At 43.8% G+C, this 22650-nt stretch overlaps 1 protein-coding gene across 2 annotated transcripts in view; it reads left to right on the forward strand.

Annotated features, from left to right (window-relative positions):
- Positions 1–22650, forward strand: part of ATF7IP (activating transcription factor 7 interacting protein) — a 167386-nt gene that overhangs the window by 137629 nt on the left and 7107 nt on the right. Inside the window, exons 11-13 of one of the 2 annotated variants that reach the window (XM_050953856.1) lie at positions 4180–4338; positions 5586–5771; positions 21763–21875. In XM_050953856.1, the coding sequence (XP_050809813.1) occupies positions 4180–4338; positions 5586–5771; positions 21763–21875 (458 nt within the window). The remainder of the gene's footprint in view (positions 1–4179; positions 4339–5585; positions 5772–21762; positions 21876–22650) is intronic. The other variant, XM_050953866.1, reaches the window with a different exon arrangement.

Here is a 22650-nt window from a genome sequence, read left to right on the forward strand (position 1 = left end):
ATACTTGAACTGATCCACATTTTTCAGCTGTGTGCCTTGAATGAAGATGGCTGGTGCTGGAGTATTGGAATGAAGCACTGGTTGGAACAAGGCCTCTGTCTTCCCGAGGCTGATGGTGAGGCCAAAGAGCTGGGATGTTTCAGAAAACCTGTCAACGATGATCTGAAGGTCATTATGCCTATGAGCTATCAAGGTGCAGTTATCTGCAAAAAAAATGCCTCGACGAGAAACCTCTCCAGCATCTTGGTGTTAGCATTGAGTCTTCAAAGATCAAAGAGGGAGCCGTTAAGTTGATACTAGATGTTTATCCCCTGATCCAAGTCCCTTTTGGCATGGCTGAGAACATGGATAAGGAACAAGTTGAACAGCACTGGTGCAAGTACGCAGCCTTGCTTCACTCCATTTGAGATTTCAAATGCGTCAGAGTCACCATTGGAGAGCACTTCATCTGTCTGCTCCATGACCACATGACAGTGCATTTGTATGAACCTTCTTGGGCAGCCCAGTTTATGCACAATAGCCCATAGACCCTTTCTGTTGACTCTATCAAAAGCTTTGGTCAAATTGATGAAAACTGCATATAGTTCCATGTTCTGTTCTGAACATTTTTCCTGGACCTGCCTTATGACAAAGATCATGTCCATAGTACCGTGACCTGGTCTGAAACCACACTGCATTTCTGGCAGATTCTCCTCAGATATGTTTGCAGTTAGTCTGTTCAGTGGAATGCCAGCTAGTATTTTCCCTGCTGTACAAGGAGAGAAATGCCTCTGTAGTTCCCACAGTCAGCTTTGCTGCCTTTGTTTTTGAACAGTGATACAATAATAGCATCTTTGAAGTCTTGTGGCATTTCTTCTTCCTTCCAAGTGCTACTCAAAATGTCATGAAATACCTCAATAGCCTTTTGCCCTTCTACTTTGTACGGGTCTGCTGGAATACCATCCTTTCTGGATGCTTTGCCAGAGTTCAATTGTTTAATGGCTTTCATGACTTCTTTAACTGATGGAGGTAGGTCAAGATCCTCTTTGATAGGGTTCTCAGGTAATTAATCAAGGACAACCCAATCAACTGTGGATGGTCTATTGAGTAGACTACTGAAGTGTTCAGCCCCTCTCTGTACAATTCCCTCCTTGTCATTGATGAGAGTTATGCCATCTTCTAACTTCAGGGGAGCTGTGCCAGATTTAGATGGTCTGTAGACTGCTTTGAGAGAGTGTCAAAGAACATTCTTGCCTTGGTTTTATCTGCATAATGCTGAACTTCTGCAGCTTTCCTCTTCCACTACTCATCCTGCAATTTCCTCAGTTCAGACTGGGCATTGCTCTGTAGGTAATTAAACCTACCTATCTTTGAGATTTGAGATTTCATTCTGCCATTCAACAAATGTTTTCTGCTTGTCACTTAGGAGTTTGGAAATGTCCTACTTGTTCTCATTAAACCAGTCCTGGGGTACCCTTTTCTTTGGCCCCAGCACTTATTTAGCTGTGTCAATAATCACATCTTTGAACTGGTTCCATTTTTCTGTTGGGTTGCCGTGATTGTAGGGCATGAAAAAAGCTTATCAAGTGACTGCTGAAACTGCACCTCATAGTCTATGTGCTTGAGCTTTGCTATGTTGAAGGCTGTTCTGTTGAGCTTGTAGCGCTTGCACTGTGAGGGGACTATATGCAGGCTGAGCACTGCTCTTACCGATCTGTGGTCTGTCCAGCATCCTGCACCACATGTGGCTCTGGTAATTCTGACATTGCGGATGTCTCAGTGGGTAATAACATTATTGATCTGGTGCCATTGTTTAGACCATGGATGCATCCATGTCATTTTATCATTTTGCCTAAAGATGGTGTTAATGATGAGCAGATTATGGTCTGCACATTTACCCAAGAGAAGGAGTCCTTTGCTGTTCATCTTTCCCACTCCATGTCATCCTATCACACCTCTCCATTCACTGCTGTTTCTACCAACTCTAGTGTTGAACTCTCCCAGCAGGATGAGCATGTCTCATGCAGGGGTTAATCTGAGGATGAAGTCCAGGTTAGAATCGAACTGCTCCTTGCATTCCTCTGCGCTGGTCAGTGTAGGCACATAGACACCGATGACAGTGACATGCTGTAAAGGTTTCAGGGGAAATTGAAGTTTCATGAGGTTGTTCATTCAGCCCAAAAGGTAGGTCAAGAAGTTGTTTCACGAAAGGCATTCTTATTGCAAATCCAACTCCATGGACTCTGTCTTAATCCTCAGCTTGTCCTTTCCAAAAGAAAGTGTAATCACCTCTTAGCTCACTGATGGAACCTTCTCCAGCCAGTCTAGTATCACTCAGTGCTACAAAATCAATATTGTAGCAGATGAGTTCTTTGGAGATAAGAGCTATTCCTTTCTCAGGCCTTCATGCATCGCCTTCGTCCATAAGCATGCTGACGTTCTATGCTCCTAGAATGAGACTTTTCTTCTTTATTGGCTGGATGTTATGGGGCAGGCAATGTGTAGGGCACCATTTCTAACCCCTTCCCTTAAAAAGGGTGAGCAGTGCTACTCTAAAAAAGGCTGCTCAGTTGCCTAGGATGTTGCCCTGGGGACGGAGCTAAACAGCCCCTAGTCCCCAGGCTGTCTAGTTATGTCCTAGTTCTTCTTTATATCTAACTCACATAGCCCTGTGATTTAAAACAAGACATATGTATATTTAAAACTCTTTCAGTTCATCTTTAAAATCAACTTATATTCAACATTTTATCTTCCTACGTTTGATTTTAGGCCTTCAGGATTTTATTTCCTGGTAACCATCTATGACATCACTCCCAACTAACATTGCTTACTCTGATCTTGGGCCTCAGTGATATGTAGGGTGACCAGATGTCCTGATTTTATAGGGACAGTCCTGATTTTGGGGGCTTTTTCTTATATAGGCTCCTATTACCCCCCACACCCTCTGTCCCGATTTTTCACACTTGCTGTCTGGGGTCACCCTAGTGATATGTCAGAATGGGATTCTCTGTGTGCCATTGAACTGAATTAGTGGCTGCTAGGAGTGCACTTGTCATCCCAGGTCTTTTGAGTGAGTCCCATCAAAGCTTTCCTCAGTGTGCTTGTTTGTGTGGCTTTTTATCTCTACAGATTCTGTTTTTTGTTTTCCTGGTGTTTTTTCCCTTTATGGCAACTGAAGCATCTAGGTAGAGATGTCTTGCCATTTCCTTGTTAACCTGCTTGTGGACAAAGGAATGCAGTAGAAATGTGATTTATCTTGCTTTTAATAAAGCACTTAAGAGTATTTCTCAGCCTAACTTGAAAAATTATTTCAAGTTCTCACAAGCTGGTTAAAGAGAAAAGGCATTGCTAAGGCTGCATACACAGATCCTCATCACTGCAGTAGAGCAAAGTAAGCAGCATCTCAGGGCAAGAAAAATCATTCTGATAAGCAAATTCGATGGAACTCAGAGTAAAGCAACAGGAATTAATTGTGGGGCGGAGGAGTTGACTTACAAACAGAAAACAAAACCAAGGCCTACTCTACACTTAAAAATTAAATTGACCTACCTGTGTCATTCACGACTGTGAAAAATGTTGTGCCCTGACTGCTGTAGGTCAGTGCCGCTGACCTATAGCCATAGCTGTGCTACTGTAGTGTAGACATACCATTAAGTGCTGAGTAAGTTGGGGAGAGAACATACGTGTCTGCAAGTATTAGGTGCAAACCTCAAAGTAGAACAAGAATTACTTAGGGAGGTGTGCAGCATTATTCCTATTAATAAAGGGATGAAATTAAGGAAAACAGTGCCTATGCTGAACATAAAAAATAAGACCTAACAATCATTGTTAGTCCATGGAATAGTCTTTAAAGGAAGTAGTTGAAGGCCTATTGCCTGAGCCATTTAAAATTAGAAGAGATATGACATTAGCATAGTGTTTCATGAACTTTGGTCCCTGAATCACAGTGGTCTGCCCAGTCTTTCCTGAGAATAGCAGAATGAAATGTAAAAAAACAGAGAGATTGGGCTGATGGAAGATGGGTCCTTTAGAGCATCTTTTATATGTTGGTTTGTAGAATGAAAAGGTGGAAGAACCACCACACTAGCAAGCATGCTGTAGGACATTGGTTTGGGGGTGGCAGGGGAAGGGACTGGATGACCCAACAGGCCTTTTCAATCCTTATTTGCTATTGTCTACAATTTCATTCTGTTTTTGAAGCAGATTCCAAGAAGCAAAATCAGTCGGGTGTATCTGGAATGAGTCTATCCTCCCAGCCCTTGGTTCGCCCACTGCAGCCTTTACAGGCGACTCCTCTGCAGCAGACAGGTGTGCCAACAAGTGGGCCTTCCCAGACTACCATACACGTACTACCTACAGGTAACTTCATTTTGTATAGTTCTGTGAATGTGGTGATCGGCTTCTGAAACCTAGTGCCGTTCGGTCTCTTGGTGTTAACTTTTTGAGATGACTGTACAGACCCTGTTTTTCAGCAGGTTTTTCATCTTTTTAATGCCAGCCAGACCTTCCTAACCTCTTTGGGTTCTTCCAAAGCTAGAGAAATTGAAATTTTTTAAGCAGAGAAAGGTGGATGAGTCTGTCTGGAAGGGGCTAGATGGCAGAATAAGCTATTGTCCTATAAGCTATTTCCTTCTGGGAATCATAGAATAAATAGAGCAGTCCTATTGGATGATCTAGTCTGTCCCTCAGCCAGGACAAAACTGCTCCTGACAATCCAATAAAAAAACATCGTCCACTGAATAAGACATTTCTAGAAATTATTAGCAATGTTGTTGGCTGTCCAAGGAGAGTTGGAGGGACCACCGAGGTGCCAGCTGCCCAAGGGAGGAGGTTGTTGAGGCACTGGGAATCTGCACTGGCTGTGGGGTTTGAATTCCTGAAGGGACTGCAATAGCACAGCCACTCACCCTAGTACCTCTCTAGTTCTTGGGCAGCTCTGGTAGCTAAGCTGCTGTGGAATTCCCTCCATCCCAGGGTGAACTTTCTCCTGTTAGCAGCATGACTTCAAAAATTAAAGTTATAAGGGAAACATAGGTCTTTCTTTCCCCCCAACCCTGATAGGTGACTGCTGAAAACCAATTAGACCTGATGTTACCCAATCACTGAGAACTCTCTAGTGATTTCTGCCCTGTTGCCCACTGTTCGCTAATAATACCAAAGCACACTTACCACCTAGGATTTTCTATATTATTCCTTACAGTTTGGATACTATTTAGTTTTTGCAGAGGAGATTTAATAATAGTAAAATGTGTGTGGTTTTTTTGTGCATTTGAACCATGTTAAGTAAGAATTTACTATTTAACCCTGAACTGTATCTCTTGGATATTAAATATTTGTCTTCTCTGTTTGTCTGAAATTTGTATATTTTGGCATTTCTTCATTATATAAAATTTAACACACATACTTCAGTTTTGCTCAGACTGCATTCTTCTATATCCTCCTTAACCCCTTAAAAGTAGATGCACTTAATATAATGTTTCATAGAGACTGCTTTTATTTTTCACGGCTCACGTGGATCAGTTGTCGAAGATGCCTGCATTCTGGAATGGAGGGGTCTCAGTTTTAATCCTTTTGACTCCAATTTGTGGTCCTTTTTATTTTTCCAGCTCAGACAACAGTGAATGTAACGCATCGTCCAGTGACTCAGAGTGCTGCTAGGCTTCCCATACCGAGAGCCCCTGCTAATCACCAAGTGGTCTATACTACCCTTCCTGCACCACCAGCTCAGAATCCAGTGAGAGGTGCCGTCATGCAGAGCCCTGGTTTAAGGCAGGTCAGCCCACAGAGTGCAGGTAAGAAGTCCTTCTTCATGTATATCCTAGTATTGTGGAGATTGATAATATCAGGATGCTCATTTGATGCCCAGATACCTCTCACGATACTATGCAGAATTGTGGGGTGAATTCTCAGCTTATGAAGACATGAGAAAATCTGAGGTCAGTAAGATCATGGGTCTTTGAAAACATTCCTCACTCAGGCATGTGGATTGAGCAAAGGCTGGATAGGTATCTCTTCAAACAATGACAGTAGCAGCCGTGCACTTCTGGGTGACTTGTCCAAACTATGGATGAGCATGTAAGGTAACTCAACATCTGACCTGCACCAATCTTGTAAAAGTGCGGTGCTAGCGAAGTGGGGAGAGTCTCTCTTATTCTTATGCAGTAAAATTCTTAAACCCATATAGTAAGTCAGACATGGCTTGCCATCAGAATGCTCAGTTTCAGTGTAATTCCATAACAACCTGTGGTGTCTCATACTGTGTTTTTGGACCCTGTTCCAGTGAGATTTATCTTTGGCTTCATTTACCCCTGTATATCTCCAGGGAGCTGAGATTTCCCACCAATCACAGCATGAGCTATGATGCATGCTGGCTGTAGATGTCAGCAAGCTCAACTCAATACCGTTTGAGAGCTTGGTTCATATTTCCCCCAGCAGAAAATTCTTTTCTTGTCATGAATGGCGCATGTGAACCATAAAGTGCTTAAACTCATGCAGCAATTCAGTGCTAGATTGTTAATTGCTATTTATAGTTCCTCTTTTATCATTTCCCTCCCTTCCTCTGCTGTGGGTGATTTCTATGCTGACAAGCATAAATGACGACATTCACTAGTTGTCCTGAGAATGAGAATAGACTGATACCTCCGCAAAGCCGCTTGTTCCATAGCCCCTGCTATATACTGCCTCAGGATGCTGTGTGCTTGAATAGTATGTGACTGCACACCATGCCTTTGTGCTAAGTTAGTTGATTCACTGCCCTAGTTTTAAAATTAGACTTTTTGGCAGATAGAATACCAGAAAAGACTGTGTATTTCTCTTGCAAAAAAACCTGAACAGTGTGTGTGAGTGTAATACATGACTTGTGGCTGTATTGCCTCAGGCTGTGAGTATATCAGATTGCACTAGCTAAGAAGACTTAGGTCTGTTGAGTGCTTGGGAGCTCTCCACAGAAAGTCAGCATCTGCAGGAAGTACTGTTCTTCAAATATCAGAGGGGTAGCCGTGTTAGTTTGGATCTGTAAAAGCAGCAAAGAATCCTGTGGCACCTTTAGACTAACAGACATTCTGGAGCATGAGCTTTCGTGGGTGAATACCCACGTCGTCGGATGCATGTAGTGGAAATTTCCAGGGGCAGGTGTATATATATGTAAACAAGCTAGAGATACCGAGGTTAGTTCAATCAGGGAGGATGAAGCCCTATTCTAGCAGTTGAGGTGTGAAAACCAAGGGAGGAGAAACTGGTTTTGTAGTTGGCAAGCCATTCACAGTCTTTGTTTAATCCTGAGCTGATGGTGTCAAATTTGCACATGAACTGAAGCTCAGCAGTTTCTCTTTGAAGTCTGGTCCTGAAGTTTTTTTGCTGCAGGATGGCCACCTTAAGGTCTGCTATAGTGTGGCCAGGGAGGTTGAAGTGTTCTCCTACAGGTTTTTGTCTATTGCCATTCCTAATATCTGATTTGTGTCCATTTATCCTTTTCCATAGAGACTGTCCAGTTTGGCCGATGTACATAGCAGAGGGGCATTGCTGGCATATGATGGCGTATATTACATTGGTGGACGTGCAGGGGAATGAACCAGTGATGATGTGGCTGATCTGGTTAGGTCCTATGATGGTGTCACTGGTGTAGATATGTGGGCAGAGTTGGCATCGAGGTTTGTTGCATGGATTGGTTCCTGAGCTAGAGTTACTATGGTGCAGTGTGCAGTTACTAGTGAGAATATGCTTCAGGTTGGCAGGTTGTCTGTGGGCGAGGACTGGCCTGCCACCCAAGGCCTGTGAAAGTGTGGGATCATTGTCCAGGATGGGTTGTAGATCCCTGATGATGCGTTGGAGGGGTTTTAGCTGGGGACTGTAAGTGATGGCCAGTGGAGTCCTGTTGGTTTCTTTCTTGGGTTTGTCTTGCAGTAGGAGGCTTCTGGGTACACATCTGGCTCTGTTGATCTGTTTCCTTATTTCCTCGTGCGGGTATTGTAGTTTTGAGAATGCTTGGTGGAGATTTTGTAGGTATTAGTCTCTGTCTGAGGGGTTAGAGCAGATGCGGTTGTACCTCAGTACTTGGCTGTAGTCAATCTATTGTGTGGTGTGCCTGGGATGGAAGCTGGAGGCATGAAGGTAGGCATAGCGGTTGGTAGGTTTTCTGTATAGGGTGGTGTTAATGTGACCACTTATTTGCTCCGTGATGTCTAGGAAGTGGACCTCCCGTGTAGATTGGTCCAGGTTGAGGTTGGTGGTGGGGTGGAAGCTGTTGAAATCATGGTGGAATTTTTCCAGAGCCTCCTTCCCATGGGTCCAGATGATGAAGATGTTATCAATGTAGCGTAGGTAGACAAGGGGCGTGAGTGGATGAGAGCTGAGGAAGCGTTGTTCCAGGTCGGCCATAAAAATATTGGCATATTGTGGGGCCACGCGGGTGCCCATAGCGTGCCACTGGAGATATATATCATCATCAAATTTGAAATAGTTGTGTGTGAGGATAAAGGCACAGAGCTCAGCAACTAGTTGTGCTGTGGCATCATCAGAGATACTGTTCCTGACAGCTTGTATTCCATATGTGTGTGGGATGTTTGTGTAGAGACCCTCTACATCCATGGTTGCTAGGATGGTGTTTTCTGGAAGGTCACCAGTGCATTGTAGTTTCCTCAGGAAATCAGTGGTGTCACAGAGATAGCTGGGAGTGCTGGTGGCATAGGGTCTGAGTAGAGAGTCCACATATGCAGACAGTCCTTCAGTGAGAGTGCTAATGCCCGAAATGATGGGGCGTCCAGGATTTCCGGGTTTGTGGATCTTGGGTAGTAGATAGAATAACCCTGGTGGGGGCTCTAAGGGTATGTTGATTTGTTCTTCAAATGTTTCTCCATAGATATTCAACAGTTTTGGTGCGCATGTGTACCCAGTGCACTCAAGTTTGGATTCTTTTGGCCATTAGTGTCCATTGGGGACCATACTTCCACCTGAGTGTCTTCATGCTTCCAACCAAGGCATGAAGACCGCAACCACCTTCACTTCCGTCTCACCGCCCATGGTTATGAGTCAGAACTTGCAGCATCCAAGACTTTTTGCTCACTGTGCACTCTGCCCATTGTTTTGTAAATAATTGTAAATTGGTAGGTACGTACTCAGTGTTAGTTTAGAGATTTTTTGATAACGTTTTCTCTTAATCTGTGACAAAAACAAAACCTATTTGTTTTTGACTGGGGGTTTGTCTACACAGCAGCTAGACATCCGCAGCAAATCTGTGCCTACCAATTTGAGCTCACAGGGTTTGGGCTGCGGAGCTTTTTTATTGCTGTGTAGACTCTGGGATGCTCCCACCCTCACAAGGTTCTAGAGCCTGGGCTCCAGCCTGAGCCCAAGCATCTACACAGCAATGAAACAGCCCTGCAGCCCAAGTCCCACAAGCCCAAGTCGGGGGCCAGCAGCAGTTGTCTAGTTGCTGAGTAGACATACCCGAAGAATTTGTGCCCATGCCAAAACCAGTCATTTTGACTGAACCCAAATCTCCAAGATTTCAAAATTTCCTTTTATATGAGGCGGCAGTGCTCCATAATAATGGGCACGTCAGATGCTTATTGTGTCTGGAGGAGTGGCATGTAACAGGCAGATGTCACTTGTAAATCTTTTTCTAAGAGAATCCCAAGAACCTGGAAACTCAGCTGAAGATGTTCCTCTTGGAGAGGTTGATATATCCCTCTTCAGATTCCTGAGCACATAGTTTCAAAAAGTGCTCCTGTGAACTCTTCTGCTCACAAATATGAGACAACCCCTTCAAAAGCTTCATCCCTCGTTAACTGGTAAAACCGAAGAGAACAGGGGAAAAAAGTGCACCAGTCCCACAAAGGGAAGAACTATAGGTCTCCTTCATCAGCTCCTTCTTCAAGAGGCCACAAATCACCTCAAAAAGGGTAGCTCAAGGCACCAGAATGGTCCCTCTGGCACTCATTCAGGCACTGGTGCCTATGCCTTTCAACCCCCTTTCTTGGTATCACAGAAGTCACCTGGAACCAACCTCTCAGCCCCAAGGCTCCTGGTATCAATATCTCTGATCCTGACTATCCTGCTGCTGATGTCATCCAACCACCTGACTACAATAGCACCAACTTAACTATACCCAAATCCTACACATTGTCAAAAGACCTCATGGTCTCTTTGGTACTGGACTTCTCTTGGTGAGTGGTAGTGAAGGCACCTCTTCCAGCACCAACTGCTGTTCTTACATAGGTGTTGATCAGAGCACAGTGTGTGGGTGTTCCGAGCACAGTGTGTGGGTGTTCCCAGCACTCTAGCTGGAACGGTTTCTCATGTCCTGGGAGACTTTTATTGTCATCCCCAGGCTCTGCTGATAGTAGGGAGGAGACACCAGTTCATTCTCTGGATATTCTGGCTAATACACGCCACAAATGGCTGATTTTTATTATCCTAGACATAAGACCTCAGAGGGATGTTATCTCTGGAATCCACTCCCATAGCCATCCATTCAGTATGCCTATCCTTGTTGTCCTTAATGGGCAATATGGGGACTTCATCAGGTTAGAATACTAGTGGCAACATCCTAGTACAAGGATAGATCCCCTTACCCACCACCTCACAAGGGGTTATTAAAGGCAACTCAGTGTCCACTCTTGCCAACCAAGCAGACTGGTCATGGCTCTGATGAGGAGTTACAGATGCAGGACCACCCCATCCTGGCACCCATCGCATTGTCATCTGCCGATGAGGCTGTGGTACCCATACCACAACCACAGATGACCACAAGATGTTCCAGGACTTGTAGGATGGCTCAGACTGGAGTATCCAGTGGAACTGGTCTCAGAAAAATCATACAAGCTCCTGGAAATCCTTCACACCTCAACCTAAATGATTTGCAGTGCCCATCAGTGAAGAGTTTTTAGCACCACCTAAGTTGCTCTGGCAGGTGCCCACTTCTTTGGTACCAACATCAAAATAAGCAGATCTTTCCTACCAAATGCTTTCCCAAGGCTTTTAGCAATTTTACACTCACACCTGGGTCATTGGCTACACCTTTTGTTAGGTGCTGCAACAACCAAAGACAGCAGAAAGCAACACCTTGAAGCAAGAAGTCCCAGGAACTAGATTTATTTGGGCAGAAAAATAATTATTAAACATCTAGTCTTCAAATGCAAATCACCAGTTCCTAGAGCATCTTGGTGAAGTACAGTTATTTAAATTGGGACTCCATCTCTTAAATTCATCAATAGGTTTCCTCAGATAGCAGAAATAAGTTTGTGCCCCTGATTGCCGAAGGTGAGCTTGTGACACTTGCATCGCTCTGTGGCGACCTTGATACTGCTGACAGCATGTAGATCCATGGCTACCTCGATTGCCATGAGGAGATTTTCTCGGCTCCAATCATCAGGAATCCCTGAGGTACGAGTTACAATTGAGAATCTTCTGTTTGAGGGATGTGGAATTTTTAATGTAAAGACTCATGAAGGTTTACACTGAAGGACATGAGTAATGTTGAGGTCCCTAGGAGTCTGTAGAGGGCTAGTCATGGGTATGGTTATGAAGTGTATGAGTCTTGGGTTCACTCTTCAGGATTCCCTGGAGAGGTGCAGAACTCCATAGAGGATTTACCGATTGACAATTCAAACTTTTTCAGTGCGAAAACTGATGAGCCTCTACACTCGTTGAAAGACTGTAAATGCACCCTTCACTCCCTGGGAATTTATGCTCTGGCCCCAAAGAGAGAACACCACAGGCAAGTATATAGGCCAAGCTTGCTCCTGCCACAAGTATTCCATCACCACTGCCCAGCTGACCCTCTGTGCAAGATTTTCATCCCCTTTTACTGCCACGACTTTTACCCATGTGCTAAGGGCTACTTTTGATGCCTCAGTCAAGAACTGCCTACCTTTATTGATGCCAACCACTTCTGTCTCCCCGCTCCCCATCCCCAGTCTTTGGGGGCCCTCTCACACTTTTTGCCTACAACTCGTGTCACAACAGGCAAGTAGGTTCTAGAAACCGTGCACCATGCTTACTCCATCATAGTTCTCTCTCTTCCTCCCACAAACCTCCTTCCCAGCCTCTCTCCATAGACCGCTCTCACAAGGAGATTCTTTGGCAAAAGGCAGAGTCTCTTCTCTAATGAAGGGCAGTAGAACAAGTGCCATCTCAATATCAAGGGAAAAGGTTGTATTCCATATGTCCTAGTCCCAAAAAGTGATGGGTAGAGACCCAGTGAGGACCTTCAACAATTGAACATCTTTATTCGAAAGCCAAAATTCAGGATGGTTACACTAGCATCAATAATCCCCTCCCAACAGGAGGCAATGTGATACACATGACTCTCCATGTGAAGGATACCCTGTTTTCATGTAGATATTCATCCTCCCCACAGAAAAAATTCTTCGTTTCCTGATAGGACAGGAACACTACCGGTTCAGAGTCCTTCACTTTGGACTAGCAACAGTCCCAGAGTATTCATGAGGATGTTACGTGTGGTGGCAGTCCAGATAAGATGTCATGGCTACTTAGTCTTCCCATACTTGGATGACTGGCTCCTAACAGCTAGTTCCAACCCAGCAACCGGGACAAGTCAGCAACTTTGTTCTTGCTTCATCTTCTAGCAGCAGTGTCTGTATGAACAAAGAAAAGTCCATTTTGACCACCACCACCACCACATATGGCCAATACATTTTATTGGAGTGACTTTGGTCTCCATTTCAGCAAGAGCTTTTTTCCTCACAAAGATTTCAATCAATGAGCAATCTGATAACACAGGTTACTTGCAAACCAAAAATGTCAGTCAAAGTATGCCTTTCCCTACTAGGCCACATCTGTTTGTGTATTATGTGACACCATTCGCCAGACTTTATCTACGCTGCCTACAGGCCTGGCTCCCGTTCATCTATACACCAGACATGGATCACATGAACACCAGAGACTGTTCCTGCAAGCATCATCTCTTCTTTCACATGGCGGTCAAATCCAGAATGAGTGCAAATGGGAATCCCCTTCATGAATCCCACCCCCAGTGCTACCCTCATGACAGACCCATCTCTTCTAAGATGGGGCATTCACCTGAACAACCATACCAGGGTATGTGGACACCCCCTAGAAGGCCAGGCTGCACATCAGTCTGCTCAAAATGAGAGCAGTCTGCCAGGCCTGTGAAGCCTTTCTCCCACTCATACATTCACACCATATCCAAATAGTGTAGGCCAACATCATCAGAATCTTTTATGTAAAACAAGCAGAGTGGAGCTGTCAGGGTTCCCTCCCCACTCTGAACTCTGGGGTACAGATGTGGGGACCCACATAAAAGACCCCCTAAGCTTATTTCTACCAGCTTAGGTTAGAAATTTTCCCAAGGCACAAATTCTTCCTTGTCCTTGGACTGTATCCCTGCCACCACCAAGTGAGTTAAACAAAGATTCAGGAAAAGGACCACTTGGAGTTCTTGTTTCCCCCAAAATATCCCCTCAAGTCCCTTCACTCCCTTTCCTGAGGAGGCTTGAGAATAATGTACCAACCAAGGTGAGCACAGACCAGACCCTAGGGTTTGTAGGACGCTAAAAACCAATCAGGTTCTTAAAAGCAGAACTTTATTATAAAGAAAAGAAGTAAAAGAAGCACCTCTGTAAAATCAGGATGGAAGGCAATTTTACAGGGCAATAAGATTTAAAACCGAGCATTCCTCTCTAGGCAAAACTTCAAAGTTACAAAAAACAGGAATAAACCTCCCTCTTAGCATAGGGAAAATTCACAAGCTAAAACAAAAGATAAGCTAACACATTTCCTTGCTATTACTTACAGTTTTTGTAATCTTGGATGCTTATTTCAGGTAGGGTTTTAGGAGATGTTTTTCCCTGCCCTGGTCCCTCTCTGTCCCAGAGAGAACAACAAAGAAAGCACAAACAAAACCTCCTCCCACAGATTTGAAAGTATCTTCTTCCCTTATTGGTCCTTTTTGGCCAGGTGCCAATCAGGTTATTTGAGCTTCTTAACCCCTTACAGATAAAGGAGGTATTTTATGCTACTCGTAGCTGTATGCTTATGAAAGGAGCAAAATCCCTTCCCCTCTGCCTGGAATTGGTGCATAAGAAATCACATCACTGTCCTAGCCACATACTATTAGGTGTTCAGTGTTTTCTAGCACACAAACTCAGCAGGAATTTCTCTGCAGACCATGAGTGGAAATAACAGCTCTGTCCTGAACAAGATACTTATTCAGTGGGGGACACTCTAGTGGGATCTCTTCACATCGCAAACAGGAAACTTCCCCTGTACTACTCCAGGGTAGCTCTCCTGTTGTTATACAGACCAACTCAGATGTCTTTCCTCCTATCCCTCTGCTACCACACCCTAGACCCTTTTGGTTACTGGAACTTCTGAGACTGTCAACTCATCCTCCTATCAGGATCTGCCCCTTCCCAGATTTTGTAACTCAAGAAGACTGCAAAATCAGATACTCCAGTCCAGACCCACTTCACCTCACTGCCTGGTTTTTGAATGAGCATCAGAACTAGAACAATCATGTTTGGGAGCTGTCCAAATCACTCTTACTCAGAGTAGGAAAGATTCACCCAGCAACTGTTACCTAGCTAAATGGAGATGCTTCTCTGCCTGGGCACAGCACAATCACTCTTCCTCAGAATCTGCATATAGCCTAGTCATTTTAGATTGTCCTGTCATTGAAGAACTCAGGTCTTTCTGTTAACTCACAGCAGGTTCATCTTGCAGCAATCAGTGCCTGCCTTCCTCCACCGAACAGGTGTTCTGTTTTCACTCACCCAGCAACAGTTAAATTCCTAGTCAGGACCTTTCTGCCAATGATCAAGCCTACGCCTCAATGGGACCTCCAGTCTCATCTTGTCAATTCTTACCAGACCACTATCTGAACCTTTGGCCACATGCTCTTATGTCCCACCTTTTCCCTGAAGATTGCATTTTTAGTTGATGTTATACTAGAAGGGTGAGCAAGGTGGGAGCACTCTTGGTTGATCCACCAGATATACCATTTTTCATAAAGAGAAGGTTTTCCTTCACTTTCATCCTAAATTCCTCTCTCAAGTAATTTCTGAATTCCATGTCAACCAACCTATCTGCTTACCTTTTTTCTTCCCAAAACTCCATGCTTCTGTTGATGAAAAAGTTCTAATTTCCCAGATGTCAGATGTGCCCTGGCATTCTACCTGCAAAGGACCAAACTAATTAGAAAATCACCAAGACTGTTTGTCACTATAGCAGAAAGGTTACGAGGACAAGCAAAATCTTCTGGGAACCTCTAAATATATTTCTGGTTGCATTATCATGTGCTACTAGTGTGTGTGTGTGTGTGTGCGCGCCTCGCAAGGGGTTAGGGTACACTCCATAAGAGTACAAGCTACTTCCACAGCATTTTTACAGGAGGTACTGATAATGGACATATGTAGAGCAGCTCCCTAGAGTTCCAGTCACACGTTCATAAAACATTGCACACTAATTCAAGCCTCCACTGCAGATCCAGCTGTGGGGACTGAAGTTCTTTGAGCAGCTTTACTGACTGCATCGTTGCATTGCCTCCCCTCCAGTCTGAATATTGCTTATCAGTCATCCACACAGGGACCAGCACTCAAGAAGTGGAGGTTACTTACCTGGTAACTGGAAGTCTTTCACGATGTGTGCTCTCTAGCTGTATTCCACTACCTGCCCTCCTTCCCCTCTGCTTCAGATCTTATTGGATTTGTGGTAAAATAAATCATCAGAGAGGCAGATGTTGGCCCACACTGCCCTTACGCCCTCGGTCTGGAGCATGAGGACATCAGCTGCACATGTTTGGGTCAATGGACACTGCTTATTAAGAACTCCAGACTCTCTGGGACAGGGCATGCATGCGTATCCCCATGTGGAAAACAGTAGAGACCATATGTCTCCAAGAACTTCCCATTACAGGTAAGTAACCTTCATTCCTGTACAAATGCAAAACCACAGCAAAGACAATCATTTTATACCCAGTAGAGACAACCTGAACCACCCAAGAAGTGCCAGAAGTTTCAGAGGAAGAAATCATCTGCTGTCTTCTCACCAGCTTCAACATCATCAAGGCAGAATGTTTGACTCTTTGGTCAGAAGTGGCGTACAACTTCTGTTGCATTTTCTTATTATATCCCCTCCATATGAGAACAGTTTATTTCATTTTTGTGAAGTCTGGAACACCATCCCTAAGGTCCTGTAAATCAGAGGTAGGCTATTCTGTCCAATTACAGAGTCTCCCCAACACCCACCCACCTTCCTCACTCCTTTTAAGGGACCCCTCTCTCAAGAGCATGCTACATCAGAGGTGGAATCACTTCTAGATCTGGAAGCAGTGGAAGAAGTACCTCAATAATATAGGGGGAGAGAGAGGTTTTACCCCATTATTTTGATTTCCAAAAAGGAAGGGGGCTGGTGCCCTATTTTGGTCCTGAGCCAGTTGAACACCTTCATTCACACTCTGGTTCTTTGAGTATCATCCCTATGGGTGCTCCACTTCTGGTGTACATGCACCCTGTGCGCCTTTGGTTGGAGATTTTCAGTAGCAATGTCTGTTAGGCCTGTGCATGCACCCTGCCCTATACCGCCTTATGCCCCATGCTGCGGCTATATAGGGCCAACCGGGCGAACTGCCTTCAGTTCCCTCTCAACCACCTTGGCTTGAAACAGAGCATCTAGCCATGCCAGCTTATCTGTTCATTAAGCTTGCCTTCTAGTATAGTTTAGCCCTTATCAATGTTTAGTTTTATTTCTTTGATTTGGAGGGTTTTTATTTTATTCCCTCATTTTTCCCCTTCCTACCCTCTTGGGAGGTGGCCCTTTTCTTCCATTACAAAGATATGCCAGGATTCAAGCATTGTTTCACTTGCCAGGACACTATCCCTGTCAGTGATGGACATTCCCATTGTATTCACTGTCTGGGGAACAAGCACATTCCTTACTGTAATTTCTGTAAAGCCCTCAAGAGAAATGCTAGAAAAAAATGAGAGATCAGACTCAGACTACTCACGATGGCATGCTCCTTGTCCTGCCTCTAATCAGGTCAAGGAACGCTCTGCCCATCTACCTGAGCATCACATTCACCCAGACCCTCAAAGGAGAAATCATCAGAAGTTACTGGAAGAAAAGGAGTTCCAGCTCTCCTCAGAGAGCCTGCCTCAAAAAGATCTTGGTCTTCATTTAAACTAACTTTCTAAACCCTCCAGTACCAAGCTGGATACTCTTGAGGCTTCAGGCTTCTTCATTAAGTGAGGAGTTACTGTATGTCCCAGCGAAAGACTCCAAATTTTTGTTTTCACACCCCACAACCAACTCTTTGCTCAAAGTTGCAAATGAAAGTGGCAGATAGCCCCACTTTAAATCAACCCTGTTTGACAAGGACCAAAAGCTCCTTGACCTTTTTGGCCATAAACCTATTTATCCTCAACCCTGCAATTTAGGACAACAAATTACCAGATATTACTGGCAAAGAACAGTGGGAGCAGATTCAGGCCATCATAACCAAAGGTCAAATATTGGCTAGAACTTTGCTACAAGTTTTCCTAGATGTGGCTGATACAGCAGCATGCTCTGTCTATATAGACTTGTGTGTAGTGCTGGGGAGAAGCCAGTGGTCATTGTATATGTAGGTACCAGTGACATAAGGAAGGATGGGAGAGAGGTCCTGGAGGCCAAATTTAGGCTGCTAGGTAAGAGATTGAAGTCCAGGACCTGCATGGTAGCATTCTCTGAAATGCTTCCAGTTCCACGCCGAGAGCCAGTTAGACAGGCAGAACTGCAGGGTCTCAATGCATAGAAGAGATGACAGTGTAGAGAGGATGAGTTTAGTTTTTATTAGGAACTGGGGAAACTTTTGGGAAAGGGGGAGCCTATTCAGGAAGGATGGGCTCCAGCTAAACCAAAATGGAACCAGATTGCTGGTACTTATAATTAAAATGGTCATAGGGCAGTTTTTAAACTAAGGGCTGGGGGAAAGCCAACAGGTGCAGAGGAGCAAGTGGTTTGGACAGAGACATCCCTTAGGAGAGGATCTATTAATGGAGATTCTCTATGTCCTAGTAAGGATGAGAGGATGGAAGATGATAAAATACGGTTAGGATCTGATGAGAAACAGTCAAATGAAAAATAATCCCATTCAGTTACATCAGGTAATGGTAGACAGCTAAAAAGTGACAAGTTTTTCAAGTGCTTATGTACAAATGCTAGAAGTCTAAATGATAAGATGGGTGAACCAGAGTATCTCATATTAAATGAGGATATTGATATAATAGGCATCACAGAAACTTGATGAAATCAATGGGATAATCAATGGGACACAGTAATACTAGGGTACAAAATATATCGGAAGGACATAACAGGTCGTGCTGGTGAGGGAGTGGCACTATATGTAAAAGAAAGCATAGAATCAAATGAAGTAGAAATCCTAAATGAACCAAACTGTAGCATAGAATCTCTATGGATAGTAATTCCATGCTTTAATAATAATAATATAGCAGTAGGGATATATTACCAAGCACCTGACCCAGGGTGGTAGTAGTGACTATGAAATGCTCAGGGAGATTAGAGAGGCTATAAAAATAAAAACTCAATAATAATGGGAGATTTCAGCTATTCCCATATTGACTGGGTCCATGCCACCTCATGACGGGATGCAGAGATAAAGTTTCTTGACTCCTTAAATGACTGCTTCGTGGAGCAGCTAGTCCTGGAACCCACAAGAGGAGAGGCAATTCTTGGTTTAGTCCTAAGTGGAGCAGAGAATCTGGTCTAAGAGGTGAATATAGCTGGACCACTTGGTAATAGTGACCATAATATAATTAAATTTAACATCCCTATGGTGGGGAAAACACCACAGCAGTGCAACACTGTAGCATTTAATTTCAGAAAGGGGAACTACACAAAAATGAGGAAGTCAGTTAAACAGAAATTAAAAGAATACGGTGCCAAAATTGAAATCCCTGCAAGGTGCATGGAAACTTTTTAAAGACAACATAATAGAGGCTCAACTTCAATGTATACCACAAATTAAAAAACATAATAAGGGAACCAGAAAAGTGCCACTGTGGCTAAACAACAAAGAAAAAGAAGCAGTGAGACACAAAAAGGCATCCTTTAAAAAGTGGAAGTTAAATCCTAGTGAGGAAAATAGAAAGGAGCATAAACTCTGGCAAATGAAGTGTAAAATAGAATTAGGAATCTACTAGAATTCTTTGAGGGGGTCAACAAGCATGTGGACAAGGAGAATCCAGTGGCTATAGATTTTTCAGAAGGCCTTTGACAAAGTCCCTCACCAAAGACTTTTAAGTAAAGTAAGTTGTCATGGGGTAAGAGGGGAGGTCGTCTTATGGATTGGTAACTGGTTAAAAGATAGGAAACAAAGGGTAGGATAAATGGTCAATTTTCAGAACGGAGAGAGGTAAATAGTGCTGTCCCCCAGGGATCTGTACTGGGCCTGTCCTATTCGACATATTCATAAACCATCTGGAAAATGGGGTAAACAATGAGGTGGCAAAATTTGCAGATGATACAAAACTACGCAAAATAGTTAAGTCCCAGGCAGACACTGAAGAGCTGCAAAAGGATCTCACAAAACTGGGTGACTGGCCAACAAAATGGCAAATGAAATTTCATGTTGATAAATACAAAGTAATGCACATTGGAAAACATAATCCTAACTATACATATACAGTGTTGGGGTCTAAATTAGCTGTTACCACTCAAGAAAGAGATCTTGAAGTCATTGTGGATAGTTCTCTGAAAACATCCAGTCAATGTGCAGCAGTCAAAAAAGCTAACAGTGTTGGGAATCATTAACAAAGGGATGGATAGATAAGACAGAAAATATCATATTGCCTCTATATAAATCCAAGATGTGGTCGCCCCACCTCAAAAATGACATATTGGAATTCTAATACTTATTTTAAGAATATTAACACACAGGTGAGACAGACTGATTCCAGCTCTGTGTTTGTCAATATTCAGTTGAGGCATGGGGATCTTGGCATGCGTTAGCACCTCGTTTGCCAGCTCACAGGCGTTATGAGAGTATATCCCCAGTCAGAGAATCTCCTCCTCCTTGTTACCTCTACATTGTACTGATGGGTTAATGGATCCACATTTGAGCTACATGTTCCCTGCTCCAAGTTTACATTAAAACAGCCTTTTTAGTAGAAATAACATCTGCCAGAAGCATAGGAGAAATACAAGCTCTAATGGCAGGATCTGCATTCACTGTTTCTCTTAAGCATAGAGTAACCTTGAGACCTCACCCAAAGTTGTTGCTGAAGGTAGTCTCTGATTTCCATCTCAACCAAGTAATATTCCTACTTATTTTCTTTCCAAAGTCACATTGCAATCAAGGGAAACTAAACTTTACACACCAGGGTGCCTTCTTTCTTTCTGAATAGAACTAAGCCATTTAGGGTATTCCCTGAGATTATTTGTAGTTTATGGGAATAGGGTGAAAGGTCAAATTATATCAACATGCCTGATTGTATTTCAACATATATTGCGTTGTGCTATGAAATAGCAAATTTAGATCCACCATTGAGAGTGAGAGCTCCCTGTATGAGAGAAGTCCAAGTAGCTGCTGTAGATTCTTTAAGAAATGTTCCAGTACTAGAGATATATAGGGCAGTTATTTAGGGTTCAGTGCATACATTTACCCCCAGAATTGATCTATAGTAGACATATCAAGATCTGATGCTCGTTTTGGTAGGGCAGTTTTACAATCATTCAGGTAGATTCCTAGCACCCACCTCCTGTGATCTAGGTCACTACTGGTGAGTCACCAACAGTGGACTATGTATAGATAGAAGAAAATGTTACTGACCTCACAGTAACAGTGGTCGTTCAAGATGTCTTGTCTATATATGTGTATTCCCTGACCTGCCCTCCTTCCCTGCTACTGTGGAGTACCTGGATTCTGTACTGGTGAGGAACCGAGGGGTGGATGAGGACACACCACCCATTGTGCCTTTGGCTAGAGGCACAAAGAAACGCAAGGTGCAGGGGCAGCCCCCAACAGATAGTTCTGGCCAAAAGAATCTGAACTTGAGTGCATGGGGCACATGCGCATCAAGAGGGGAATATACAGGGACAACACACCTTGAAGAACCACAGTTACTGTAAGGTAAGTAACAGTTTCTTGTTAGTTCTCACAATTCCTAGGCACTTACCTGTAAGGTCATCTAGTCCATCCTTAGCCAGGGTTCTCCATAGTGCCTCATTTAATGCCAGTTCATGTGTGTAAGTGTTCATGAAAAACACACATGGCCTTCTGTGGATGAACACTTCTCAGATGGGATGAAACACAGTTCTTTTTGCTATCCACAGTGCTGATTTTTGCCACTGGTACGTTGGGTAAACATTACTTTGCTGCAGTGGGCTTCTGCTTTTTTTCCCCCTCCTTGGGCCCCAGATTAATCTGCTTCTTCTCTCATGATCTCAGATCTTGGTCTAGAATGGTCTAGAATCTTTTGTTTTGCTTCTTGTGGTGCTGCTAAGGATTCTTGGCTCCTGGGATGGACATTCAAGCACTGCTCTTCTGCCCCCGCCCAACATGTGCACCTGCTTTATTCTCGCTCCCTAACTGTTGTGGGGGAGAGAAGCATCTCTGTTTGTGCCTCCTTCCCCTTTTGGGGCCTATCCCTTCTAGCCTTTTCCAGCTCTCTGAGGAGCAGTTTCATAAAAAATACTTACTTAGCTTTCCTAAAGGGTCAGTCCTCTGGCATTCTGATTGGCTGGCCCGAAGAATTGACTACTCAGGATCCTGATTGTACCTCTTCTCTCCCCCTGGTGTCTTTGTAGGTTTGACAGTGCGAATGCCTCAGACAACTGCCTATGTTGTGAACAATGGGCTAACCCTTGGATCTGGAGGCCCTCAACTCACGGTGCATCACCGGCCACCACAGGTGCATGCTGTAAGTACAGTTATCCATTGCTTCAAAGTGCCACCACATTTGTGTCACTATTCACAGGTTTGTCTCAACATAAAGGGTTTTCAAACTATTTCATAGTATGGACCACATGTTAGTCAAGGACTTGTGGACTCCTCCGATTTCATTCAGAAAGCTGCCACAACTAGAACAGTTAGACGCATGTGACCTGCCAGCTCACCACTAGCAAGTGCGCCACAAAGCCCCAGTGGCCTACATAGCAGTTTGAGAATTGCTGCACTTTAATACTAGATGTGTGCCAGGGCCCTTCTGGGATCAGGGTGTGCTGAGAAAATGTGCTTGGTCAAAGAGCTCAAGTCTTCAAGGGATTAAGGAATACGGTCTGTGATCTTAGCTGTGAACAGGGATAGCTACAATGGAAATCATGGACAATTTCTCAAAATAATAAAAATTCCTCTGCACTGTTCTGCCTGTGAGTCATTTCTTGTGCCAAAGATTATCACTTGTGGGGATGAGAGGGCTCTGGCTCCTGCAGTTTCTCAGCAAAATTATTAGTGGTGTTTGTATCTGGGTGCAGGGTGGTCATTGTATATGGACACAATGTGATCCACTCCTTATTCAGGGTTGTTTTGAAAATAACATGGTCGGCACCGGCTTTTGGTTTTCCATTCTTTGTAATGCTGAATTTAACCCCTTCTGAGTGATTTGTCTTTTCCATTATAGCTGACACTGGGTCAGATTGACTGCTTGGGATAAGTTGGGGACAGCTGCATTAAAATAAATGGAACTGTATCAATTT

This window comes from Gopherus flavomarginatus, chromosome 1 (genome assembly GCF_025201925.1).
Source record: "Gopherus flavomarginatus isolate rGopFla2 chromosome 1, rGopFla2.mat.asm, whole genome shotgun sequence".
Taxonomy (NCBI): domain Eukaryota; kingdom Metazoa; phylum Chordata; order Testudines; family Testudinidae; genus Gopherus; species Gopherus flavomarginatus.